Genomic DNA, 21,884 nt, shown 5'->3' with positions numbered 1-21,884 from the left:
TCCAAACTCAAGTCCACTAATAAAAGCTGAAATTTGAAATCTGTCTAAAACCAAATACTATTCCTTCTACCTGATGCAACCTGTTGCTTTTTGAGAGATTCCAATTTCTAAACAACACTAAAATTTTATTATTTGTTATATTTTTTTTAAAAAGAAAATTGTTTTTGGTATATTAAAAAATAAATATTTTTTTACTGACTAGCAAAAGACGTAGTTTTGTTATTTTGACAATAAGATGAGCTGACCAAGTGGATGTTTCTCATTGGATAAAAACCGGAAATCAACTAAGGATCAAATAGTAATTAATTATTTAAGCCGTTTATCAAAAGAAATAATGGCTACAATTGATTGTTGAACACAAAAATTAACGCAACAGCGACCAACCCGTGTACCACTGATACAAGGCAGTTAGGGCTTCAAAATCCCCGTATTTTTCTTTTTCTATTTTACTTCGCACTCTGCTTTCATCAATGGCCACAAAGGAAGATGAAGAAAAACCAGAGACACCAATTCCTTCAAAGCCAAGTCCAAACTCCAAGGACATTGTGTCCCAGCCCAAGCAAAACGATGTCTCTCCGCCTTCTAAGTTGTCGTTGAGTACCAAAGAGTTAATAGTCTCAGCCGCCGCCAACATCTCCTCTCATCCTCTCCCAACCAACGATCCCAACGTTTGGGGCGTTCTCACCGCTATTTCTAACAATGCCCGCAAACGCCAGCAGGTTTCCCTCTTTTTTAAACCCTAAACCCTCTCTCTCCCTGTCTTCTCAATTTTATTTTGGTTGTCAAATTTCCCATTTTTCCACAACTTTTATTTACATTATAAGGCTTCAATTGCCTGACTGGTTAAACTGAAAGGAAAGGGATTGGAAAAAAAAAATGAAAGAAACGATCAGACAGAAATCGTAATGTACAAGTAAAAGGCTAATGAGGAGATCATTTTTCTAGGGTATGAATATGCTTTTGACTGCGGATGAGCACTGCATTGGTCGATCAGTAAAGGAAATAAGTTTCCGAATTGATTCAAATTCCGTTAGCGCGGTACATTGCAAAATATATAGGAAGAGAGTGACCAATGAAGATACACAGCATGCCCCCAACTGTTATACATCCGTTTTCTTGAAAGATACAAGGTTAATGTGCTGTCCATGATTTCTTATTGGTTTTAAGTATTTCTAAATTCTGATTCTTTTATCTATCTTTTTTTTTTTTTTTAGCACAAATGGGACGTATCTTAATTGGGAGAGATTGAGAAAGAATAGTCCTGAATTTAAAGTCCAACATGGAGACATCATTTCATTTTCTGCCCCTCCACAACATGGTAATACTAATATCTGTATCGTTCACCGCCTTTTCTTTTATTCAGATAACTAGCATGTGATTGTTCTTTGTTTCTTTCATTTCAAAAGATATTTGAAGCTTATAATGCCTTGGAAAGTAACCGTCTTCCTGTTTACAGAACTTGCTTTTGCGTTTGTATATCGAGAAGTTCTTACCTCTATGCACCCAGCAGAAGGTGCATGTGCAAAAAGAAAAGCTGGTATATATATGAAAAGCTCATGCCTTTATTTTTAGCAACTCTTTATTTTCTTTAAAATTTCCATAAAATTGATATAAACTTAGTGAGAAATAAATGCCATGACTATCTTTAAGTTTTCAAACAACAACGAAACAATTAACAGGCCCATGTGTAAATCTGTAAGTCTAATGCTGTTATTGATAACAATATTAATAGCTTGTTTTAGACTCGTTTTCTTCCTTTTATATGGTTGTCCTGTCTTCTTGAGGATAAATATACTGAAGCATTACTATGAAAAGCGTTTGCCCCTAATAAACTTCAAATGTTTTACTGGTCATCCCAGACTGTGCAGATGAGCTTACCTGTGAAAACAAAAGATTAAAAGGTATTGGCATTGGTGCTCCTGAGGGTCCTATATCTCTTGATGATTTTCGGAGTCTTCAGCGGTCAAACAGGGTATCCTATTTTAGTTTCATGGGTCTAATGATTGTTCAAACAATTAATTTATGTCACATTATAAATAATCCTGAGAACTGATGAATGCAGGAACTGAGAAAGCAATTGGAAGATCAGGTGCTTACAATAGATACATTGCGTAATGAGAATCGTGCAACCGTTGAGCGTCATGAAAATGTATGCTCTTCTGATGAATTATGACCTTTCATTCTTTCTGATTTATGTCTATGTTTGGGTTCATTGAGTTGGTTTAGCCAAGTGTCTATGTTACTGGATACTGTGGTTCCTGTTTGACTTAATTCAAATTCATGCATTCCACTTTGATTTTACCTGGCTATTACTTTCCCAGAAGAGAAAAATAATGTACAACATGGTGTCAATGATATTTCATGGGTCTCTTTCTAATTTTATGCCATTTTTTGTACTGTATGTTACTATTTCTTGCTTTTAACTGGTTACTTTTTTCATCCTTGGTGATTAAGAATTGAGATATACAGTTATCTATTTCTGAAGGAAATCAAAGAGATAAAAGAATCAGTTGCGATGTCATACCTTGATCAGATCAAAGAATTGCAAATTTTGTTAGATGGTAAGCAAAAGGAGCTTGTAGAGGTCAATCGGATATCAGCTGAACAAAAGCATGCTATAGAAGACCTTAATGAAAGACTTAGTGCTTCCCTCCAGTCATGTACTGAAGCAAACGAAAGGATTAAGAGGTAAGAAATGAAGGCTTTATTAACCATTGCCAATTTATGGCACCAAAAAGAAGACAAGAACAAGATATAATGTCCTAATTTTATACTTTTAGTCAGAAGGCATCTATAGCTGAACTTAAGGTTCAGTTAGATGAAGAGTGGGACCAGAGACGAGAAGAACGAGAAAAAGCTACTGCTGATTTAAAAGCAGCGGTGCAAAGAGCTCAGTTTGAGGCTCAAGAGGAACTGCAACGACTATCAGATGTTTATTTAAAACGAGAAACAGAGAAAAAGGAAGTAATTAATAAGCTTGAGGTCCGAATAATTTTCCTGTGCTTGCTTCGGTTTTGATGTGTAATTTATTTCTAGAGAATTGAGAAATGAATTGTTATGCATCTCCATTCTTAGGGATCACTGAGAAAAAGCTCAGCTCAAGTGGAAGATCTGGTGTCCAAACTGGTATTGTCTGCAGGGCCATCTGATTTTGAAGTTAAACACATGATACCAGTTTTCTACATAATCTCTGAAATTTTTGTTCCTTATTTCCCTATCTTCTGCAGGAAGACACTAGGCAGAAATTGGTCGATTCTGATAATAAAGTTCGCCAACTAGAAACCCAAGTTTGCGAAGAACAAAAGACCTCTGCAAATACAAGAAAAGTAAACGTGTTTTTCTTGTGCTTGCTTATATAGTCAAGCATATACAAATAGATTCCTTATCTGACATTTAATGTGCATTTGAGCAGAAAGTGGAAGAACTTGAACATGAAATAAAAGGATTGAGGAAAGAACTTGAGACTGAAAAGGTATAATTTTATATCATTTGCCTTTTACTTCACTTTGATGTTATACTTTTTTATTTCAACTGTTTGAACTCTCTTTCTGCCATACAAGATTTCAATTATTTATTGATTTTGTTGATAACTTGCTATCGCTTTCATTAATCTGCATGTAAATCTGGGTAGTACCTGCAGCTTTTGAAAGCATAAAAAAGAAAATGAATGTTGTGTTATGAGTATTTTTTATCTGAACACACTACAATTGATTTCTTCAGTCGTACCTAGATTGGCGTTTATCAGATAAATAGATGAATCAATCTGGGTACAGCAAACCTCTGTTCTTCATCATTATGAAGTTAGTCTATTGTTAAGCTGATGTTTCCTTTGCGGTTGGTAGCAGGCAGGCCGAGAAGAAGCATGGGCTAAAGTTTCGGCCCTTGAGCTTGAAATAAATGCTACAATGCGAGATCTTGATTATGAGAGGAGGAGGCTAAAAGGTGCCAGGGAAAGAATTATGCTTCGGTATGACTTCTGTGACAATAGCTATTGTTTGATTTTTAGTTGCAGTATTGGTGTAAGCATTTTGCTGAGCAAGGTTCTATCCTTTTGTACATTGTGGCCTTTGGTATTAACATTGGCTGCCATCAATACCTAGGAATTTTATGAATTGAGGATGGTGATATTTTTGTGGTTGCTCCCCAGAGAAACACAGCTACGAGCATTTTATTCTACAACTGAGGAAATCTCCATACTGTTTGCAAAGCAGCAAGAACAACTGAAGACAATGCAGAGAACTCTGGAAGATGAGGAAAATTATGAGAACACATCGGTTGATATTGACCTTAACGTACAGTACCAGAATGTAAATGGAACCAGAGTTAGAGAAAAGGCTCCTACTGGCCATCGTGAAAATAGTACCATGAGGGAAGGCTCCACTACTTCAGCTCAGAGGGTTAATATTTCTAGTGATGAGGCCAGTGTTACTGAGAAGCATGACTGCGGTATGAGAAGTCAAGATGTTGGCGAAAATACACAGGAGGCAGAATTTACAAGTGCTGATCGTTCTGTTAAAGGCATCTTTGGTTTTGACGTTGATGGTGTTGGTACAACACCTATTCTGGAAGGAGATCCCATTGGTACCGAACTAGTCCTTGAAACTGAAAGCTTTGGAATTGGGGTTGAACCGAATATAGATTTGAACAGGTGTGGAACTTTAGGCGGAGATACAATGCAGTTTGATTATGAAACTAATGCACATGAAAGTGATGAACGGGTTCAAACAACTTGCCTAGATACTTCAGTACAATCTCAGTTGAATAAACCACACGAGACTCAAAAATCCACAGAAGACAAAGAAGGTGGAGGCACAACCATGACAACAGAACTTTTAGCTTCAAAAGGTTTTGAGAGGCAGGCCAACGGTACTAATCCTTCCGTCCATGGAGAAAATGTCTTACCTAAATCTAGAGACAACGATAAGAATCGTGCTATGGTAGGTGAGAATCAAAGTAGACCATCTTCCGAGGCTACTACTTCCACGCGTAATGATGAACGTCAAGCATTGAGTGAGATGATTGGAATTGTTGCTCCTGATTTGAAAGAGCAATTTGTGGGTGCTGCTACTTCTGACTCAGGTACTGAAGATTGCGCTGACAGCGAGGATGGTGATCATAATAACTACAGAGTAGCTGCTAAGTCTGGATCAATATCAGATGCAGAAACAGAGGGAAGTGATCAGGCTGATATGGATCAAAAGCATAATGATAAAATGGATGACGATGATGAAACTACAAGTGAAGATTTCGTTGGGTAGCAGGCATGCCCTTATAGTATGAAACCTTGTTCATCTCCTTTTCAGTTTCCAGTTCATATGCATTCAGTTTCTTGTACATTATTTAACGCTTAAAGATGCATACCAAAAGTGCGTACATTGATCAACTCAATTCCTAATAATTAAAGATTTAATAGGTATGCATGGTTCGAGAGTTATAGTAGTATTACTCACTGTAAGGATCCTTCATATATGCCTGATCTCTTGCCAAACTTGCTGTGCCTACTTTTCAGTTTGCACATTTTAGATTTCTCGGATGGAATTGATGGTTGAACTACACTGGTTTACTTATGAATTAAGGTTTTAGGGTTTTTTTTTTTTTCTTCAACCCTTTATGGGGAATGAGAGAATGCAAAAGTCAAATGTGTGTGGATTTTCACGCCATTTCCATCTCTTTCTAGTAACTTGTAACTAATTCAGACGTCAAAAGTCAGAGACAACAATGAGTTGGCCAACCAGCCATCTAGGCAAAAAAATTGAAAAATTTCCCACTTTATTCAATTAGAAAAAGAAAAGAAAGAAGATATGCGTGGCAGAGGCTGGAGGGAGCTATGAGGCCCATGATTTGTTTGGGTTTTACTTTAAAGTCAGGCTCCAAGTTTCTGATTATGTAGACTAAAATTGTAATATAATATAACTTGCTATAAATTGATCCAAAATTTTGAATATTCAAAGAAGCTATAATTGCAGATTTTTTAGGTTTAATGATGATAAAAAGAAAATCAAGAAAAAGGAGGAGGAAATATTAGGGACAGCTGCATTCCGTAAGGGAGAGTGATAGATTAGTAATTTGAAATTTATAGAGTATGGGTGTGGGTATGGTGATTTGGACCACATGGACATGGTTGAGGGTTGTGAAGTAGTAGCTGCTCCACCGTTGATCACTCGTCATTATCAATGGTTGCATGTGAACTCATCATCCATAAAAGTTGCTCTCATCACTCTCAATAATTTCTTCTCCATTTCCAACCCCCAGTCTAGGAGAATAGCTTAAAAGGTATATAGAACGACAACTATTGAACATTCAATCATTCTTTTATATATTCCAATCCCAAAGATACAATCCAAATATAGGGCAATTAGCTCGTTTCCAAATGCCCACTAGAGATTCATTTCATTGTTGACTACTGCCTTAATATAATTCCATTGCACATGATACTACTACTAGTACTACTACTACTACTACTACTACTAGTGTGTTTCATTATTTGGTGATACTAATTTATGTTACTTCTCCTATTATTTCTTTTTAAAATACTTGTGCTCCATATTTATTTAAATACGAATATATAAATATTTATATTTTATGTTCAAATAAAATCCCAATAACTTACGTAATAATATAAGAAATGAGTAAAGGTAAGCTATATTAGTGCGATGGTCTTACTTCCCATCAATTTCCTATCCATCTATATTCAAAATAGCATGATGAGGTTTTTTTTTTTTTTCCATTTTTGTTTTTCATTCTTTTTTTTTTTCATTTACTACACTTCCAATCTATTACAAGGCTCTCTTTTTTTTTTTTTTTTTTTAACATTTCACAAAAATTATTGACAGTAGCCTCCAAATCTATGTCCTCATCATTGTTTTCAAGGCAAGAAATATTAAAGACTAAAAAGAAATGTGTAAAGACTTGTGATATTAGTCCCACTCATTTGTGGGCTGGGGAAGCCCAAGGTGATAAATTCCCTTCACCGCAAGAGAATTATTACCGTATCCACACTTGTATTGTCGTGTACTGGTTTTTTAAAATTATTTTATATGAGATTGAATATTTTTCAAATATAAATACTCACAAATTAAATTAATTTATTTATTAAATTAGAAATTATTACACATAGAGTAAGATTAGATGTATCTTTCTATCTATATATATAATATAGCAATTTGATGTTACAATAAAAGAAAACATTTCCTAAGTGCCACATTTAAAAATTTACCATTTGTTATTATAAAAATTTCCATATGTATAATATTGAAAAATAATTTGATGATTTAGAATCAATTAATTTGATAATCCAAAATCACCATGATAATATTTCATAATCATTTTACCTTCTTAACAATACAAGTTTTCTTAAACAAAGGAAACATTAAATTTTACCATTACTACCAAGAAAAGAAGAGATGCCTTTAGGACATGAATAGGTTGTCTGCAATAAACATTTCAATATATTAGTATTTTTTCTTGAATTACAGTTTTATATATAATGTTTATATAAAATATTGGTAATATTGTAAATAATTTTTTAAAATACTTAAATAAATTTCATAGATTTCAAAATTTTTATTAGGAAAAATAATTTTAAGAAAAAATCAAGTTATTATATGTTGTTTAAAATTAAAGTTTTTAAAACTAGACATTTTAAGATAAGTGTAAAATTATTTTTAAAAACACATAAAAATAAAGAAAATTATTTAGTATACAGATTAACTAGTTTTAAACTCACAAATAGAGTCTATAGAAGTATAATAAAATATTTAAAAAAAAAGAGACTCATGTAAAAAATTTAAAGTTGCTTGTGGAATAAAAAAATACAATACCACTATACCAAATACTCACCCTAAAATAAACCATGCATGCAATCAATTTAGAAATCAATAAACATAAAAAATATAAAAAATATATTCCTATTATAAAAGTAGTAAATTTCAAACAACAAAAGTAAAATATTTTTATTGACAAAAAAATTCAAGTATTGTGCATTTTTTTCGATATAATAAAGATAGCCTTGAGCGAAACTAATAAATAGGTTAATTTACCTTTGAACATCTAAAATAATTATCTTGAATTAAGTCCCGCACGGAATGGGGTGGAAACTCAAAAACTTGAATCTCAGTAAATCTTGACACTATAACCTTTATTATATGACCGATGACTGCATTGTGAGTCCTTAAAATATGTCAAAAACAAATTTTCTATTTTCGACACAGCATTTGATGAGATGTTTTTCAATTTATATATATGATTTTAGAAAACCAAATAAATTAAAGGATTATCCTTTCAAGATTTTGATGTGCTCCATTAAAAATGAATTTTCTTAATATCCTAATATAATGAGAGCATAAAAGAATATTTGAATATTTGGATTTCGTTTTTTGACAGGTTCTTCATTTATAATGTATTTTTGAAGGAATGCAAATAAGAAGATAGGTGAAGAGAAAGATAACTATGTAAAAATGAGACGGGGAGGAGAAAAAATTAGAGCTCCCTCAAAGATTTAAACTAGGGTTTCATATTTTTTGGGGTATTTTCATAAGAGGTCCTTCAAATTATATCAAGCTTATACTTTAGTTATAAGTCCTAAATTAAATCTAATAGCATTCATTTTAATTTTTTATCCATTTAATCATATTTTTATTTTATATGAGTTTTGAAATATTATTGTTGTATTTAGCATGATTGGTTTGATTTTATAAAATTTTATGTATTATTTGCATTTAGAGATTTAAGATTATATCTTATCTTAATTTATCAATTCAAAGCAATGTAAATTATTTAAAAATAACAATAAAATAACATGTTGTATTAAATAGACATGAACAAGTACTCATACATCTCATGAGTATACAAACTAATTTATTATTAAAATAAAAGTTTTTCATTAGTATGAGTGATATTGATATAAATTTTACTTGAAATGCTTTCTTTTATTTATTGTTAGTAAGTATAGGAAAACAGAAAAGAAATATAAAATGAGGAATGACTGAATATTCTATTATTGATTTCTTGATTGAATCTGTACAGAAACTAGACTTATATACATGAGTAAGTGTCGACTGCTGCTAACCAATTCTACTAACAATATACCAGATTGTATGACTGATTGCTAACAACCTAACTTACCTTATACACTAACATTCACTCAACTTCTCAACAGGTAAAACCCGAAGCAAATTTTGAAACCGAGTAAACAAAGAGACAGACAGGGGATTTGTGAAAATGTTGGCGACCTGGTCAGACCCTAGTACTTCTTCGACAACAAGTGAACCTTGAGTGACCTTTTCGCGAACAAAAAACAGATTAAGTTCAAACATGAACTTGGAGTGTAAGGCCGGATTTGCAGCAACTACTATTGCACCAGAATTATCACACCAAATAGTAGGCACATCGGCCAACGATATCTGTAGTTTCATTAGGAAAGAGACTAACCACGTAACATCACTGGTGGCCGCAACTAGACTGCGATACTCAGCCTCTGCTGTTGACCGAGAAACAACTTGTTACTTACACACAATACTCAGTTGTAGATCTGCGATCATCAAAATCCAATCCCCAGTTGGTATCAGCATAACCAATGAGAGATAGTCGGTCGGATGAACGAAAAATCCACCCATGATTTATGGTCCCACATAAATACCGTAAAATTCATTTTACGGCCATCAAATGTACTGAAGTAGGTGCATGCATGAACTGACACACACAATTTACAACATAAGTAATATCAGGTCGGGTTTGAACCACATATTGAAGCGTACCAGCAAGACTTCGATATTCTATAGGATTAGCAAGACGATCGCCCTTATCTTTAGACAGGGCTGACGAACTGATCATTGGTGTGTGGACACTTTCTGCATTAGTCAAAGAACTTCTGTTAAGCAGATCCTTGATGTACTTGCGCTGGCACAAATGAAGACTTCTAGTGGAGGATGGGTGACTTCAACACCTAATAAGTAATAAAGGTCCCCCATATCTTTAAATAATAGCTGAATAAAACTAGTTATACTATTAGCCATACTCCCCGTAATAATAATATCATCCACATAGACTAGAACATAGATGATGGATTCGGTTATTACAAGAATAAATAAAGACGCATCAGATTTGGATACGAGAAACCCAGTAGAAATAATAAACCTCTTAAATTTATCAAACCAGACGCGAGGAGCTTGACGCAACTCGTATAGTGCCTTTGTTAGACGACACACCAATTGTTCACCGTTTAGACCAAACTGAACTTAACCAAGAGGTTATTACATGAACACTTCGTCAGTGAAATCACCATTTAAGAAGGCATTGTTGATATCGACCTGACAAATCTGCCAACCATGAGAGACAACAATTGAGAGTATGGTTCGAATAGTAGCAGGCTTGACCACTGGAATGAACGTTTCCTTGAAATCATAATCAGGAACTTGCGAACACCTCTTTGCTACCAACCTAGCTTTACCCAGAGCAATAGTCCCATCAGGATTTTTCTTTACTTTGAAAAGCCACTTACACCCTATTACCTTACGTCCATAAAGAAGAGAAATAAGTTCCCAAATGGAGTTGGCCATGAGGGCATCAAATTCAACTTGGACTGCTAGTTTCCATGCTGGATCAGCAAGAGCTTCCTCAATTATGCGTGGCTCATAATCAACAGCTTCAACAGATAGTGCCTTAGGTTTAAAAATCCCAGTCTTGAGCTGAGTAATCATGGTATAAGTATTCCTCAGTGGAGCAGACGTTGAAGTTGAAGGGATAAGTCTGGAGCAGATGGACTATTCTCATTTGTCTAAGTTAAGGGCCAGAACTCTTCATGAGCAACCCCCAACTCAGCCAACGAATCTCTTGTTATATAGAGCATATAACTATTATGAGGAGTAGATGAGGAAATAATAGTAGGACTCTTGACTGTGGAAAAATGTTGAGGGGTAGTAGAATGATCAAGAGGAACATATGTGAAGACACATGGACTAGAGATCACATTGCCCACAGTACATGAGGAAAACAAGAAGCGTCTTTCATAAAAAATAACATGACTAGAAACAATTACTTTACCATCTAGTGTGAGATAGTGATAACCTTTATGTTGGGAACTATACCCCAAGAATGTACAAGAATGAGAATGAAACCCCAACTTGTGGCTCGCGAACGGTATTAAATATGGAAAACAACAGCAGTCAAACACCCGTAAGTGATCATAGGTAGGCTTACGACCATAAAAAACCTAATAGGGAGACTGACCTTTCAGAATAGGAGTAGGTAAATGACTTATGAGATGAACGGCACTACAAAAAGCATAACCCCAATAGTCCATGGGTTGACTGGCATAGGCTAAGAGAGTGAGATTGATCTCAACAATGTGTCTATGTTTTAGCTCAGCAATTCCATTCTACTCAGATGTATGTGGGCAGGGTAGACGATGTAGAATCCCAAGGTTAGCCAGAACAGATGTGAATGCACGATATTCACCTCCTCAATCACTTTGAAAGCTTTTAATATCCTTCCCAAACTGTGTCTTGACCATATTTTGAAACTGAAGGAAACAGTCGACTGCCTGAGACTTACGCTTAATTAGATACACTCACGTAAACTGACTTCACATGTCAATAAACGAAACATAATACAGATTAGTGCCACATACAACTGATGCCGGTCCGCATAAGTTAGATGTAACTAAATAAAAAATATCCTTATATTCAGTAGACGAGTTTGAAAAAGATAGTTTATGAGATTTGCCCTTTTGACATGCAATACAAATGTTATCAAGACACAGTTTATTTGAGACAACTTTGTACTTATCAAGAATAATTTTAATAGTCGAGGCAGACGGATGACCAAGTCATTGGTGCCATAAGGCGAAAATATCATTACCATCATTACGAGCTTGTAGTTTAGTGTTATGAATAGATGGAGCTGCAATAGAAGAATCAGGTAAGACCAGGGAAAAATAATAGAGCCCGTCATGAGTGTAGCCCCGTAATAAAATTTCTTTAGTCAAGATGTCCTTAACAACACAATAAGATGGATGAAATTCAAAAAATACATTATTGTCACTTGCAAACTGAGAAACAAATAGCAGATTCTTCCATATATTTGGAACGCACAGAACATTAGACAGATGAAGTATCTTACTCTTCGTAGGTAAAATAGAATTTCCAACACACAATATTTTTATAAGGGTCCCATAGCCCATGAAAAGAGGAGATGTACTTAAGTATGGCGTGGACTCATGCAAAGCAGTAGTTTCCCGGCATACATGATGCATAGCCCCTAAATCAAGACAACAAGAGGAGATCCTTACAGGCATAGGAATATAAGAATTTTCATTAACAAAATTAGAACCATATTGAGTCGTATTGATATTGGACCCGGAGGTGGTTAAAAAATCAGAGGCGTGAAAGCCTGGAAGACGAGGTATCCCGACGCATGGCGAGGCATTAACATTATGAAAACGGGCTATCGGTTTAGTCTGCCATAACACACCAGTTCTAGTATTTTGAAAAGAAAAATTTCTACTTGTCTTAATCCCAACAAAGTTAACAGTGGGCCTAACATTTTGGCCCACATTAGGGGCTTAAAGAGCTGGCCTATTATATGGCCCTTACTCACGGTCTTGAGTAATTGGCCTACTAGATGGCATGTTGGGACCAATATTTAGCCCATTTTGGAGACCCAAATCACGCGGCAAATTACGCTGAAATTGGGTGCCCAAATCATGCTACAAGTGGACACCATATTGGGGGTCAACTTGATTAATATGCTTTCCCACATCATCACCAAAAATCCCATCCAATTGACCAGCGTCACCTTGAGAATTAAAGAAGGGTTTCATAACCTTAGTAGCTGATAGGTTTGAGAAAGAAAAATTATGAGGCTGCCCTCCCCACGCAGCGCCATAGATAGACTCCACCGGGGCTGCCACCATGGGTCCAATGTACGGCCCAGAGCTAGCGAAAAAAGTCAGACCACCATGCACTGATGTGCACCAGTTAGACTCACCAACACCACTATCGCGTGATCCTTGACCCGCGTGACCAGAAAACACCGGGGCCATGGTTGGAGAAGGAGCAGAAGGATCGTCGTAGTCACGAACAAATTGATAGTAACATATTTGCGCCAAATGTCCATAGCGGCCACATATTTGACACTAAAGTGGAGTACGAAATCCACGCCCACGAGCCGAAAAGGAAGAACGACCACCGCTTACTGAGTCAGTCATCGGTGCCATTAGAGTGACCGTCACCAGATTCGCATGGAACGGCCCTTCATGAATCGCACGGACTTGTCTATTCTCAAAATTGAGGAGCACATGGATGAGCTTCTAAAGAGGAAGCGGTTCAATCGAGAATGAGGCTAATGTGAGAACGGTATCATAGTCCAATGAGAGGCCGACAAGAATGATTTCCACCTTCTCTGTCATTGGTACCGCAAATCCAGATGCCTCGAGCAAAGCGTAGGTGTTTTGTATTTTCATAACATATTCATTCACTGACATCGTCCATTTTTTGATCGAGTGGAGGTTATGTTTTATGCAGGACAACTTCGCTCTAATGGCAGCGGCGAATAGGCGATTCGCAGTATTCCACACCTCACACGTCGATTTCGCATTTGTAAAAGAGGACAACAGAGAAAAACTAATAGTTGATAATAACCAAGAGGCAATAAGCTTATCTTGCTGAACATATAACGAGGCATCAGGATTTGGAGTCAAAACTCCATCTGGAGAGGAGATGAAATGGGATGGCACAGGTAAGGTCCCTTCGAGAAACCGAGCAATTCATACCCTTTTGCACCATCATCTAACTTTATTGTATCATGAAGAGGGAACGTCTGAATTAAGCGCGATCTGGAAAAAGAAGGATTGCCACGATTAGCAGCGGTAAAATCAGCGGAATGAACCATGAGTTAGCAGCGAGAAGAAGCAATAGGAGCTCAGGCGACTAATACCATGTTAGTAAGTATAGGAAAATAGAAAAGAAATATATAATGAGGAATGGCTGAATATTCTATTATTGATTTCTTGATTGAATTTGTACAGAAATCAAACTTATATACATGAGTAAGTGTCAACTGCTGCTAACCAATTCTACTAACAATATACCAGATTGTATAAATGACTGCTAACAACCTAACTTACCTTATACACTAACATTTATATAATACAAACATAGTTTATACATTTAATGCATGTATTATCAGTGAATGACATATTTTTATTTTATTAAAATTTAATTTTTAAGGTAAAAGCAAAGTAGTTTATACTTTAATTTATTTTAAAAGGTTCTGATAAGATAGTATCAACTATTATCATCCCATTTAGAGATTCACTAATATATATATATACTTTTTCATCCATTAGAAGAAGAACCTAATCTGATTGAATACTATAATACATGAAAGAAAGGAAATGGACAAAAGAAAACCTAACCTCATTAAACACAAAATATTATATAATTTGAATAAATAAATAATAGGTTAGAATATGTCTTTGAAATTTGGAGATTAATCTATTATTTTTTATTACATTCACGTTGATTACAATTATAATTTTTAGTTATAATTCTTTTAGTCCTACTAAGTAAATAATTTTTTTTATACTTCAAAAGTTCATATCAATAAATTTTAAAAATAAAATAAATGTATTAACAATTAGACCTAATTTTAAAATTTAAAAATAAAAACTAAAATTAGAATATTGGACATATTTTATCCCAAATAAAATGTAAAGTAAAATAGGATTATAATAGTGGAACACAAAGTAAAATACGGAAGTGCCAGGTGTATCCATCCCTTTCTTTCCCTTCCCACTTTTGAATTAAATCATAGTTCACATTTTACGTTTGAAAATTCCTCCCCATTCGTAATAAAATTCAAATTTACTAATCTAAGTCTTTAGTTAATAAAAACAACAACAAAATATTAGAAACGCGTAACGAAAAGCGTTAGCACAATAATAAAAGATTAGTGTTTGACAAAGCATAATAATGAGGGTGAAAATTAACAGCATTTGGATTTGATTCAAACCCTTGCCCAGTCCAAGACGTAAAGGATTTCTTTGATAATTAAAAAAACATGGTGTTGGTTCTGCTTTTCACCAAACTTCGCGGTTTTTCTTTATACGACTTTTAATTAATTCTCCAGTGAAGTTATGGGTGATGGTGCATGGATTCCTAACCAGCTTATTAATTAATTAAAAAAATGAAGGATTTGTTGGTCGGAAGACTCCCCTCTAATGTCACCCATTTTGGGTTGTCAAATAAATCTGCCTCCCAATGTCACATGAAACAAAAGGGAGTTTTATTTCTTGATTTTGTAAACAGGTGAACGTAAGGGGCTAAGGGCTCATCAAAAGTTCTTCCCTTTCCCAAATTCCACCTTATATTTAACTTTTCCTTCTTTTGATGTTAATATGAACCCTGGATTTCTAGTTAATTTTCTACAGCAATGATAGCATCAACTACTTGCACCCACTTGTTTGATTCATTACAGCGCGTCAACGTAATATAATATATTGAAATTTGGACTTATAAGGTAAAGAGAAGGGGCCTAACAGTTGAGAAACGGAAGGGGAAAGTTCTAAAATTCAAAAAAGTGAATGAAGATGGAGAAGGAATAGTCATTTTCTGTGTGCCCCAACTCAGCCTACACCCTTTGGCTTAAGTCTTTTACACACTCGATCATATTAAATAATAATGGTACTTGCAATCCATAAAGGCCATCCATACAAAAGATAAGAGAGAAGCCCTTTTTTCTCCCACCCTTCCTTCTTGCCCTGACCTTCTCTCTGCATTCTTTCTTCTATTGCTGCTCCTTTGTAATCATGAGTCCTTGTGTCATCATTACCATGAAAAGCCTCTCTTTCTCTCTCTGTTTTTCTTTTTTTTTTCTCTTTTTCTTTTTTTACAATTTCAGATACAAACACGATTTCCCAGCTATATAACACTTGGTTTTTTCTCCCTACTTGGATCACACAAATAATCTTCTCCCAAGTCCCAACTCTCTAAACGAAACCCTTCCCTTGAGTTTTTTTTTTTTTTTCCATTCTCATTATTAAACATGTTGGTTAACTCTTCTTCATGCTGCCGAAAACGTCAGTCCAAGCTAAGACATAACGTTCTTGTTCCAAGGCTCAACAGGTTAGTTAATTAAGATTCTTTTGTCTTTTTGTTGTTGTTGCTGTTTTTATCTCTGTTGGTTTCTAACAAGGTGCTTAAATAATGGTACTACAGGTTGAGAAGATTAAGGGGAAAGAAGATGGGGGCCGTCGGGATTAAAACAGATATGGAAATAAAAAACTTGAAACTGTACATGGAGAATCAGATTATCATACAAGAGAACGAGAAGCTGAGGAAGAAAGCACTTCTTCTTCACCAGGAGAACCAAACCCTGTTGGCTCAGCTACAGAAGAAGTTGTGTCATCCGCAGAATCAGTCCTTGAAAACCTAGAAAATAGCTGGCTAGCTAGCTGGATTGCATGGGATGGGATATGGGTAAATACTACCTTTATTAATATATACAGTGTAACACTAGATGATGTGCTGCTGATGGGGAGACTGTAGGAGGAATTAAAGGACCAGGGGGGACTTGCTTCTTCATTTCTTTCTTGTTTATCTTTAGGGTTTAAATTGAAGTTGGTTTTGCAATGGGATCAGCTGATCAGGTTTGGAATAACTTTGGAGTTTTATTGGATGTATCAAGGATGGGAATATAAGTTATGTAGTGTTTAGCAGCTGCATGCATGTTATTTTTACTTATTTAATTTGTTGAGCACTATATATTTTCCTGGTGAATGGATGAATATTTTTGTAAGAGGTAACCAGACACGAAGACTTAATTTTAATAAAATCATTTTATGGGTGAGAAAAAAAAAACATGAATCCATGATTCTGTAGCCCAAAACCTGGAGCAAGTCAGCAAATAAATAAATATTCGCTTTTTGTTTTTATCTTCCTTGCTCGTTTATTATACTAATATAAGCGATATGTTATCAAATGAAGTATAAAAATGAACGTAAAGAGGTTTCAAGCCCACCACGTGAAACCCATATTCGATGGGGCAGGACATCTCAAGACAATGAACCGTAAGTATGGGATTTGAAATTTAGTTTACTTTTTATGTTAGGTTATAATATTGTTATAATATTTAATTTTATCACCTTTTTATTTTTACATTAACGGTATCTAAACTCACAGGGCTGATCCAAATGACTGCCAACAAAAACACAAAGCTAACACCTCAGTGGATCAAAGAACGCCACGAGGTTAGAAACAAAATCCATGGGTGGATTGCACTACAATTGCAATAGCAGAAGAAGGAATTTGTTGCCTGCATTACCTTAGATTGTTTAGGACCGAAAGGACTCGATGGTCATGGCCCTGTGGCATATCAAAACGGGTTAATTGCTGCTAACAAGGTTTTGCTATATTTACGACAAGGAATGGTGGAATTATATCTGTAGCACATAATATACAGTAACTTCTGTTGTCGGTCGTAATTTAAAATAGCTTGTTAGATTATTATTTGTACTTTATAAAAAGAAAATGTAAAATTTGCAATCTCCAAATTGAGACACAAAACTAGGGTCTTAATTAAATATATATATATATATTGAATACCTTGTTCAGTCGCATGAATAGCTTCCATGGTTGAATGTGCTTCCAGTACTGTTACCAGTAACCTTAATCAATCCACCAAAACAATAACACTTTGAGCACCATTTTCAGTTCGCACATTCACCGAGCTGTAATATGATTCAAGATCAAAACTTCCATCACGTAGATTTAATATATCTTCTGCCGATGTCCTCCTGCAAAGCAACAAACAGACAAAAGAACATCGCCAACATTGACATCTACTTCAATGCAAACAGGGACAAAGTAAGATGCAGTTCTTATATTTAAAGGCAGTAAAACAACACTCTGATTAGAATAGTACAAAGTTTATTAAGAACCTGTTGTTAAAATCAAAACTACGGATCGGGGCAATCAAGGGATACCACATACTAAAACGCTCTCAACAAACTATTGAAAGTCTCCATTCCTTGTCTCTTTTTCTTTTGCAATACTGTTGGTTTCATTCATGGTAAGAGAAGTTATTTGGGTGGCGGTGGCTGTTATCAAAACAAAAATGCAACCTATTTGATACTGTTGAAATGGGATTTTCACACGGTTTACTGTGTCTCTGTGGGGTTGTGCTTGTTTTATTGAACTAAAACATGATATTGATATTTGTAAGATAACGAATGCTATTTGTATGATAACGATTGGTAGTTGCTTAAAACTTAATCCATCTTTATCTTATAAATGGAGTTCTATAGTGCATTGAGAGCAAGTTTTAATTAGTTCCTCGTAACCAGCATCACCGCGTGTATCACAAAGCTTGTCTTATTGCAACGAGGAACCACTTTATTGTAAGAACCCTAAATATCACAAATGCAATTAAAACGAAGTTCCATTGCAAGCATATAATGCAATTAAACAACCATAACTTTGCACAAGCATTAGATGAATATAAAATCATATTTACAACTTCGATGAAGAACTGTGTTATATAGAGACCATACATTTATAAGCCCAGCTAACAGATTAAAGGAACAATCGTAAAGGATTCCTGTTTCGCATTCCAGTGATTAGATAATATGTTTGGTAACATTTAAAATTATTATTATTATTTACAAAATAAAATTCCTTACAACTAATTTAATATACTTTTTACACTCCAATTTTATTGTTTTGTTAAAAATACATTACTCTGTTACAAAATATCTTACATCTTGCATGAAGCCTAATATTTTTTGTAAAGTTAATTACACAATATCTTACCACAAAGTTAATTGTTTTGCTATAAAATACATTACTCTTGTACTCATAATCACCTTAGACACGTGGCATCATTAGCAGCCACCTAAAAAACACTAAGTGCCTCATAAGACAATGCCGAAGTAAATAGTTTGTGCCCAACGCTTATCAATGTGTTTGACACCTAATGTTTTATCGGTATAACCGAAGTAAAAGTTGTGTCCAGCACTCATCAATACTTAGTTGAAATAACCTTGACTCTATCTATCCTATGGCATGCAATTATATACGACTCCGCCCGAATAGTTAATAGGGTAGCCAATAATCAATTTTCTTTATAGTTCGATCCTCGTTTTATCGATTTCAATATCATTAATTTATTAATCAAGGCATCATTTAATACATAGCATAACATATATCAAGCCAATTTTACAATTTCATCAATGTATACTATTTTCACTTCTATTCAATTTAGCCCTTTATTTCGAAAATCAACACAATCATATCAATTTAATTCGATTCAACTACTTAATCTCATATCACAATTCATTGTATTCAATTTATCATTCAATTTGTCATTTCTTTATAATTTAGTTCATATCTCACCTTCTTCTGCCAAATTGAAAACAATTCAAATTTCAATTAAACATATTTACAATCATAATTTTAAATACATAACAAACTGATACAAACATACCACATGAATTGACCTAGTCAAAACAACAAACTAAATTTTCAAGTACTAATCAACAATTTTACTTTTTTCCCGATTATCCCTGGTTTGGTTCAATTCTCGATCTATTTACTAATTCAATTTATCAATTTCAATCCTCTTGTTCTGTCCTATTATAAGCATATATCAGCTCAATTCTACTATTTGAATGTCCCTAAAATTTTATATTTTATTCAATTTAGTCCCTAAAACTGAAATTACCATAACTTTTAAATTTGAGCTTCGATTTTGAAATTGATCTCAATTTCATCCTTTTACAGCCCTTTATTATCTATAATTATAGAAATTTCATGCCAATTTCAAAATATTTATACTTTAGTCTCTATATTCAAAATTAATAGTTTTCACTTTACAAATTACTATTTTTTTTCATTTTAAGCTTAAAATATAATAATTTAGTACTAAAAGCTTCAAGAATCAACAATGGAAACTTTCAAAAATGGTAACAGTTTTACAAATTAATATACGAGTTAGCTATATCAAGTTCCGAGATATAAAAAACATAAATATTACAAGAAAATGACTTGAAATTACTTACCAATTGAATGATTAAAGTTGAAAAGCATGAAACCTTTATTTTCTTCCCTTAGCTACGGTTGAAGAAGAAGATGGAAAAAAAGATAGTTGTTTTACTTTTTCTTTTATCTTATATACTTAGTTTAAAATATAATTAATCTTAATTAACCTAATTAAATTAATCTTAATCTAAATTAACAACTTTAGTGGATTACACCACACATCTAACACCGTTTGGACCTTTTAAAGTGGTCTATTTACTGATTTCGTCCTCCAATTAATTAAAATTTCAAAGCGATTAATTTTTACTACTTTTACAATTTAGTTCTTGTACATTAATTAACTATCCAATTAACAAAATTAGAGAACCAAATTTCAATTAGACTTTATATTAACCTCGTAAATATTTAATATTTACGGACTCGATGATTGTAATTGGGGTTCCGAAACTATCGTTTTCGACACTACTGACTTTCGAGTCGTTACAATCAAATTTTAATTCATCAAAATATTAACTTTGTAAATAATTCTATTTAATGTTTACGAATTCAATTTACAGAAACGAAGTCCCAAAACTATATTTTCCAACATCACTAAAAATCGGGTTGTTACAATTTATCCAATTATTGGTCCTAAGTTTTGTTTGTTGACCATCTCCAATATACCAGTAGATGCTTCCATAAGTTCTTCCCAAATCTTGCTCAGCAAACTCCATACAAAGCTACAATTATCTCTTTTTACACTCAATAGGCGCAGCCACCATACACTTTATATTTTGATCGCAAAATTTGGATCCAAAGAGAATCTTGCTTCGAAATAATAACAAAACCAAGCTTTAAAAGAAACGCTTTGTTCTGATTGAGTAGTTTTCGAAACTCAAGACTCCTTCTTATCACGCGGTTGACAAAATGTATCCCAACTAACCAGAGGCGCCGCCTTTCTATGAGAATCAACAAACCCGGCCCCAAACAAAGCTCTTAATGGTCTTTTCAATTTCATTACAAGTACTAACCGGAATAAGAACTGTTTGCATGAAAGAGCTCGGGATTGCTTGGAGTACTGATTTTGCTAAAGTTATTTTTCCCGCTAAAGACAAAAGCTTCGCATCCCGACTATTTATTTTTTCTTAATCTTGTCTAATAAGAAAACATAAGTTCCTCTTGTAACTCTTTTATGAAAGAGAGGAACCCTATAGTGTATTTTCACGATCCTCAACCCGAGTAACACCAAGTTTCCTACTAATATTATTTGTTAGCTCATTGCCAACATTAACAAAAAAAATAATTGAGTTTTCTGGTGATTCACTTTTTTCCTGAAAAAATAATTGAACCATGAGAGGATTTCATCAACGATTCCCGCTTGGTTTAAATTTGCTTTACAAAAGAGCACCAAACCGTCTGCAAAAAATAGGTGAGAAATAGGTGGACATCTGTTGAAAGATGAATCAGCTTCCACAAACTATCTACAACTGCCTTCTTAATACAATGACCTAGGCGTTCCATACATAGGACAAAGAGATACGATGAAAACGAATCTCTTTGTTTAAACCCTCTCATTGGTTTGAATTCTGTTGTAAATTCACCATTCCACAAAATTTACATAAAGACGTTAGTAACATAATTTCCCCCTTTTATTTTAATATAAATATACGTAAATATTAGGAAACTAAACATAACCTTCTACACTTATAACCTAAAATCCTTTAACCAACTTTACTCTTACTATTCCATAGTTGTTGCTAAGTTTCTTGGAGGCTTTTATACCTTAATATTGAAAAAATATAATTACCAAAATAGGCTCACTACAAATTATTTACAAAAACAGGTAAAATGAATAGTGCATAACCGATGCCG

General features: G+C 34.1%; 2 protein-coding genes and 1 long non-coding RNA gene across 4 annotated transcripts; all 3 read left to right on the top strand.

The window, feature by feature from the left end:
* The first annotated feature begins 310 nt into the window (after positions 1-310).
* On the top strand, positions 311-5,488 carry LOC108460984 (sporulation-specific protein 15). Of its 2 annotated transcripts, none has more exons than XM_017760719.2 (13): positions 311-719; positions 946-1,130; positions 1,215-1,318; positions 1,457-1,537; positions 1,860-1,972; positions 2,063-2,149; positions 2,486-2,688; positions 2,781-2,982; positions 3,076-3,126; positions 3,228-3,326; positions 3,413-3,472; positions 3,846-3,967; positions 4,148-5,488. In XM_017760719.2, exons 1-13 carry the CDS (start codon positions 471-473, stop codon positions 5,256-5,258), a joined length of 2,667 nt encoding a protein of 888 aa, XP_017616208.1. In that variant the 5' UTR covers positions 311-470; the 3' UTR covers positions 5,259-5,488. The 2 variants fall into 2 exon arrangements, with proteins under 2 accessions (XP_017616208.1, XP_017616207.1); XM_017760718.2 differs by having other exon boundaries at positions 3,843-3,967.
* Positions 5,489-15,547: 10,059 nt separating this feature from the next.
* LOC108459865 (protein LITTLE ZIPPER 3) lies at positions 15,548-16,801 on the top strand. The gene is made up of 2 exons (XM_017759261.2): positions 15,548-16,121; positions 16,215-16,801. Exons 1-2 carry the CDS (start codon positions 16,042-16,044, stop codon positions 16,429-16,431), a joined length of 297 nt encoding a protein of 98 aa, XP_017614750.1. The 5' UTR covers positions 15,548-16,041; the 3' UTR covers positions 16,432-16,801.
* Positions 16,802-17,031: 230 nt separating this feature from the next.
* LOC128283775 (uncharacterized) lies at positions 17,032-17,561 on the top strand. Its single transcript, XR_008274187.1, has 2 exons — positions 17,032-17,065; positions 17,178-17,561. It is a non-coding gene; the product is annotated as an uncharacterized LOC128283775 (long non-coding RNA).
* The last annotated feature ends 4,323 nt before the right edge of the window (positions 17,562-21,884 follow it).

Source organism: Gossypium arboreum, chromosome 11 (genome assembly GCF_025698485.1).
Source record: "Gossypium arboreum isolate Shixiya-1 chromosome 11, ASM2569848v2, whole genome shotgun sequence".
Lineage (NCBI taxonomy): Eukaryota > Viridiplantae > Streptophyta > Magnoliopsida > Malvales > Malvaceae > Gossypium > Gossypium arboreum.
This window is presented reverse-complemented; position numbering and strand designations above follow the sequence as displayed.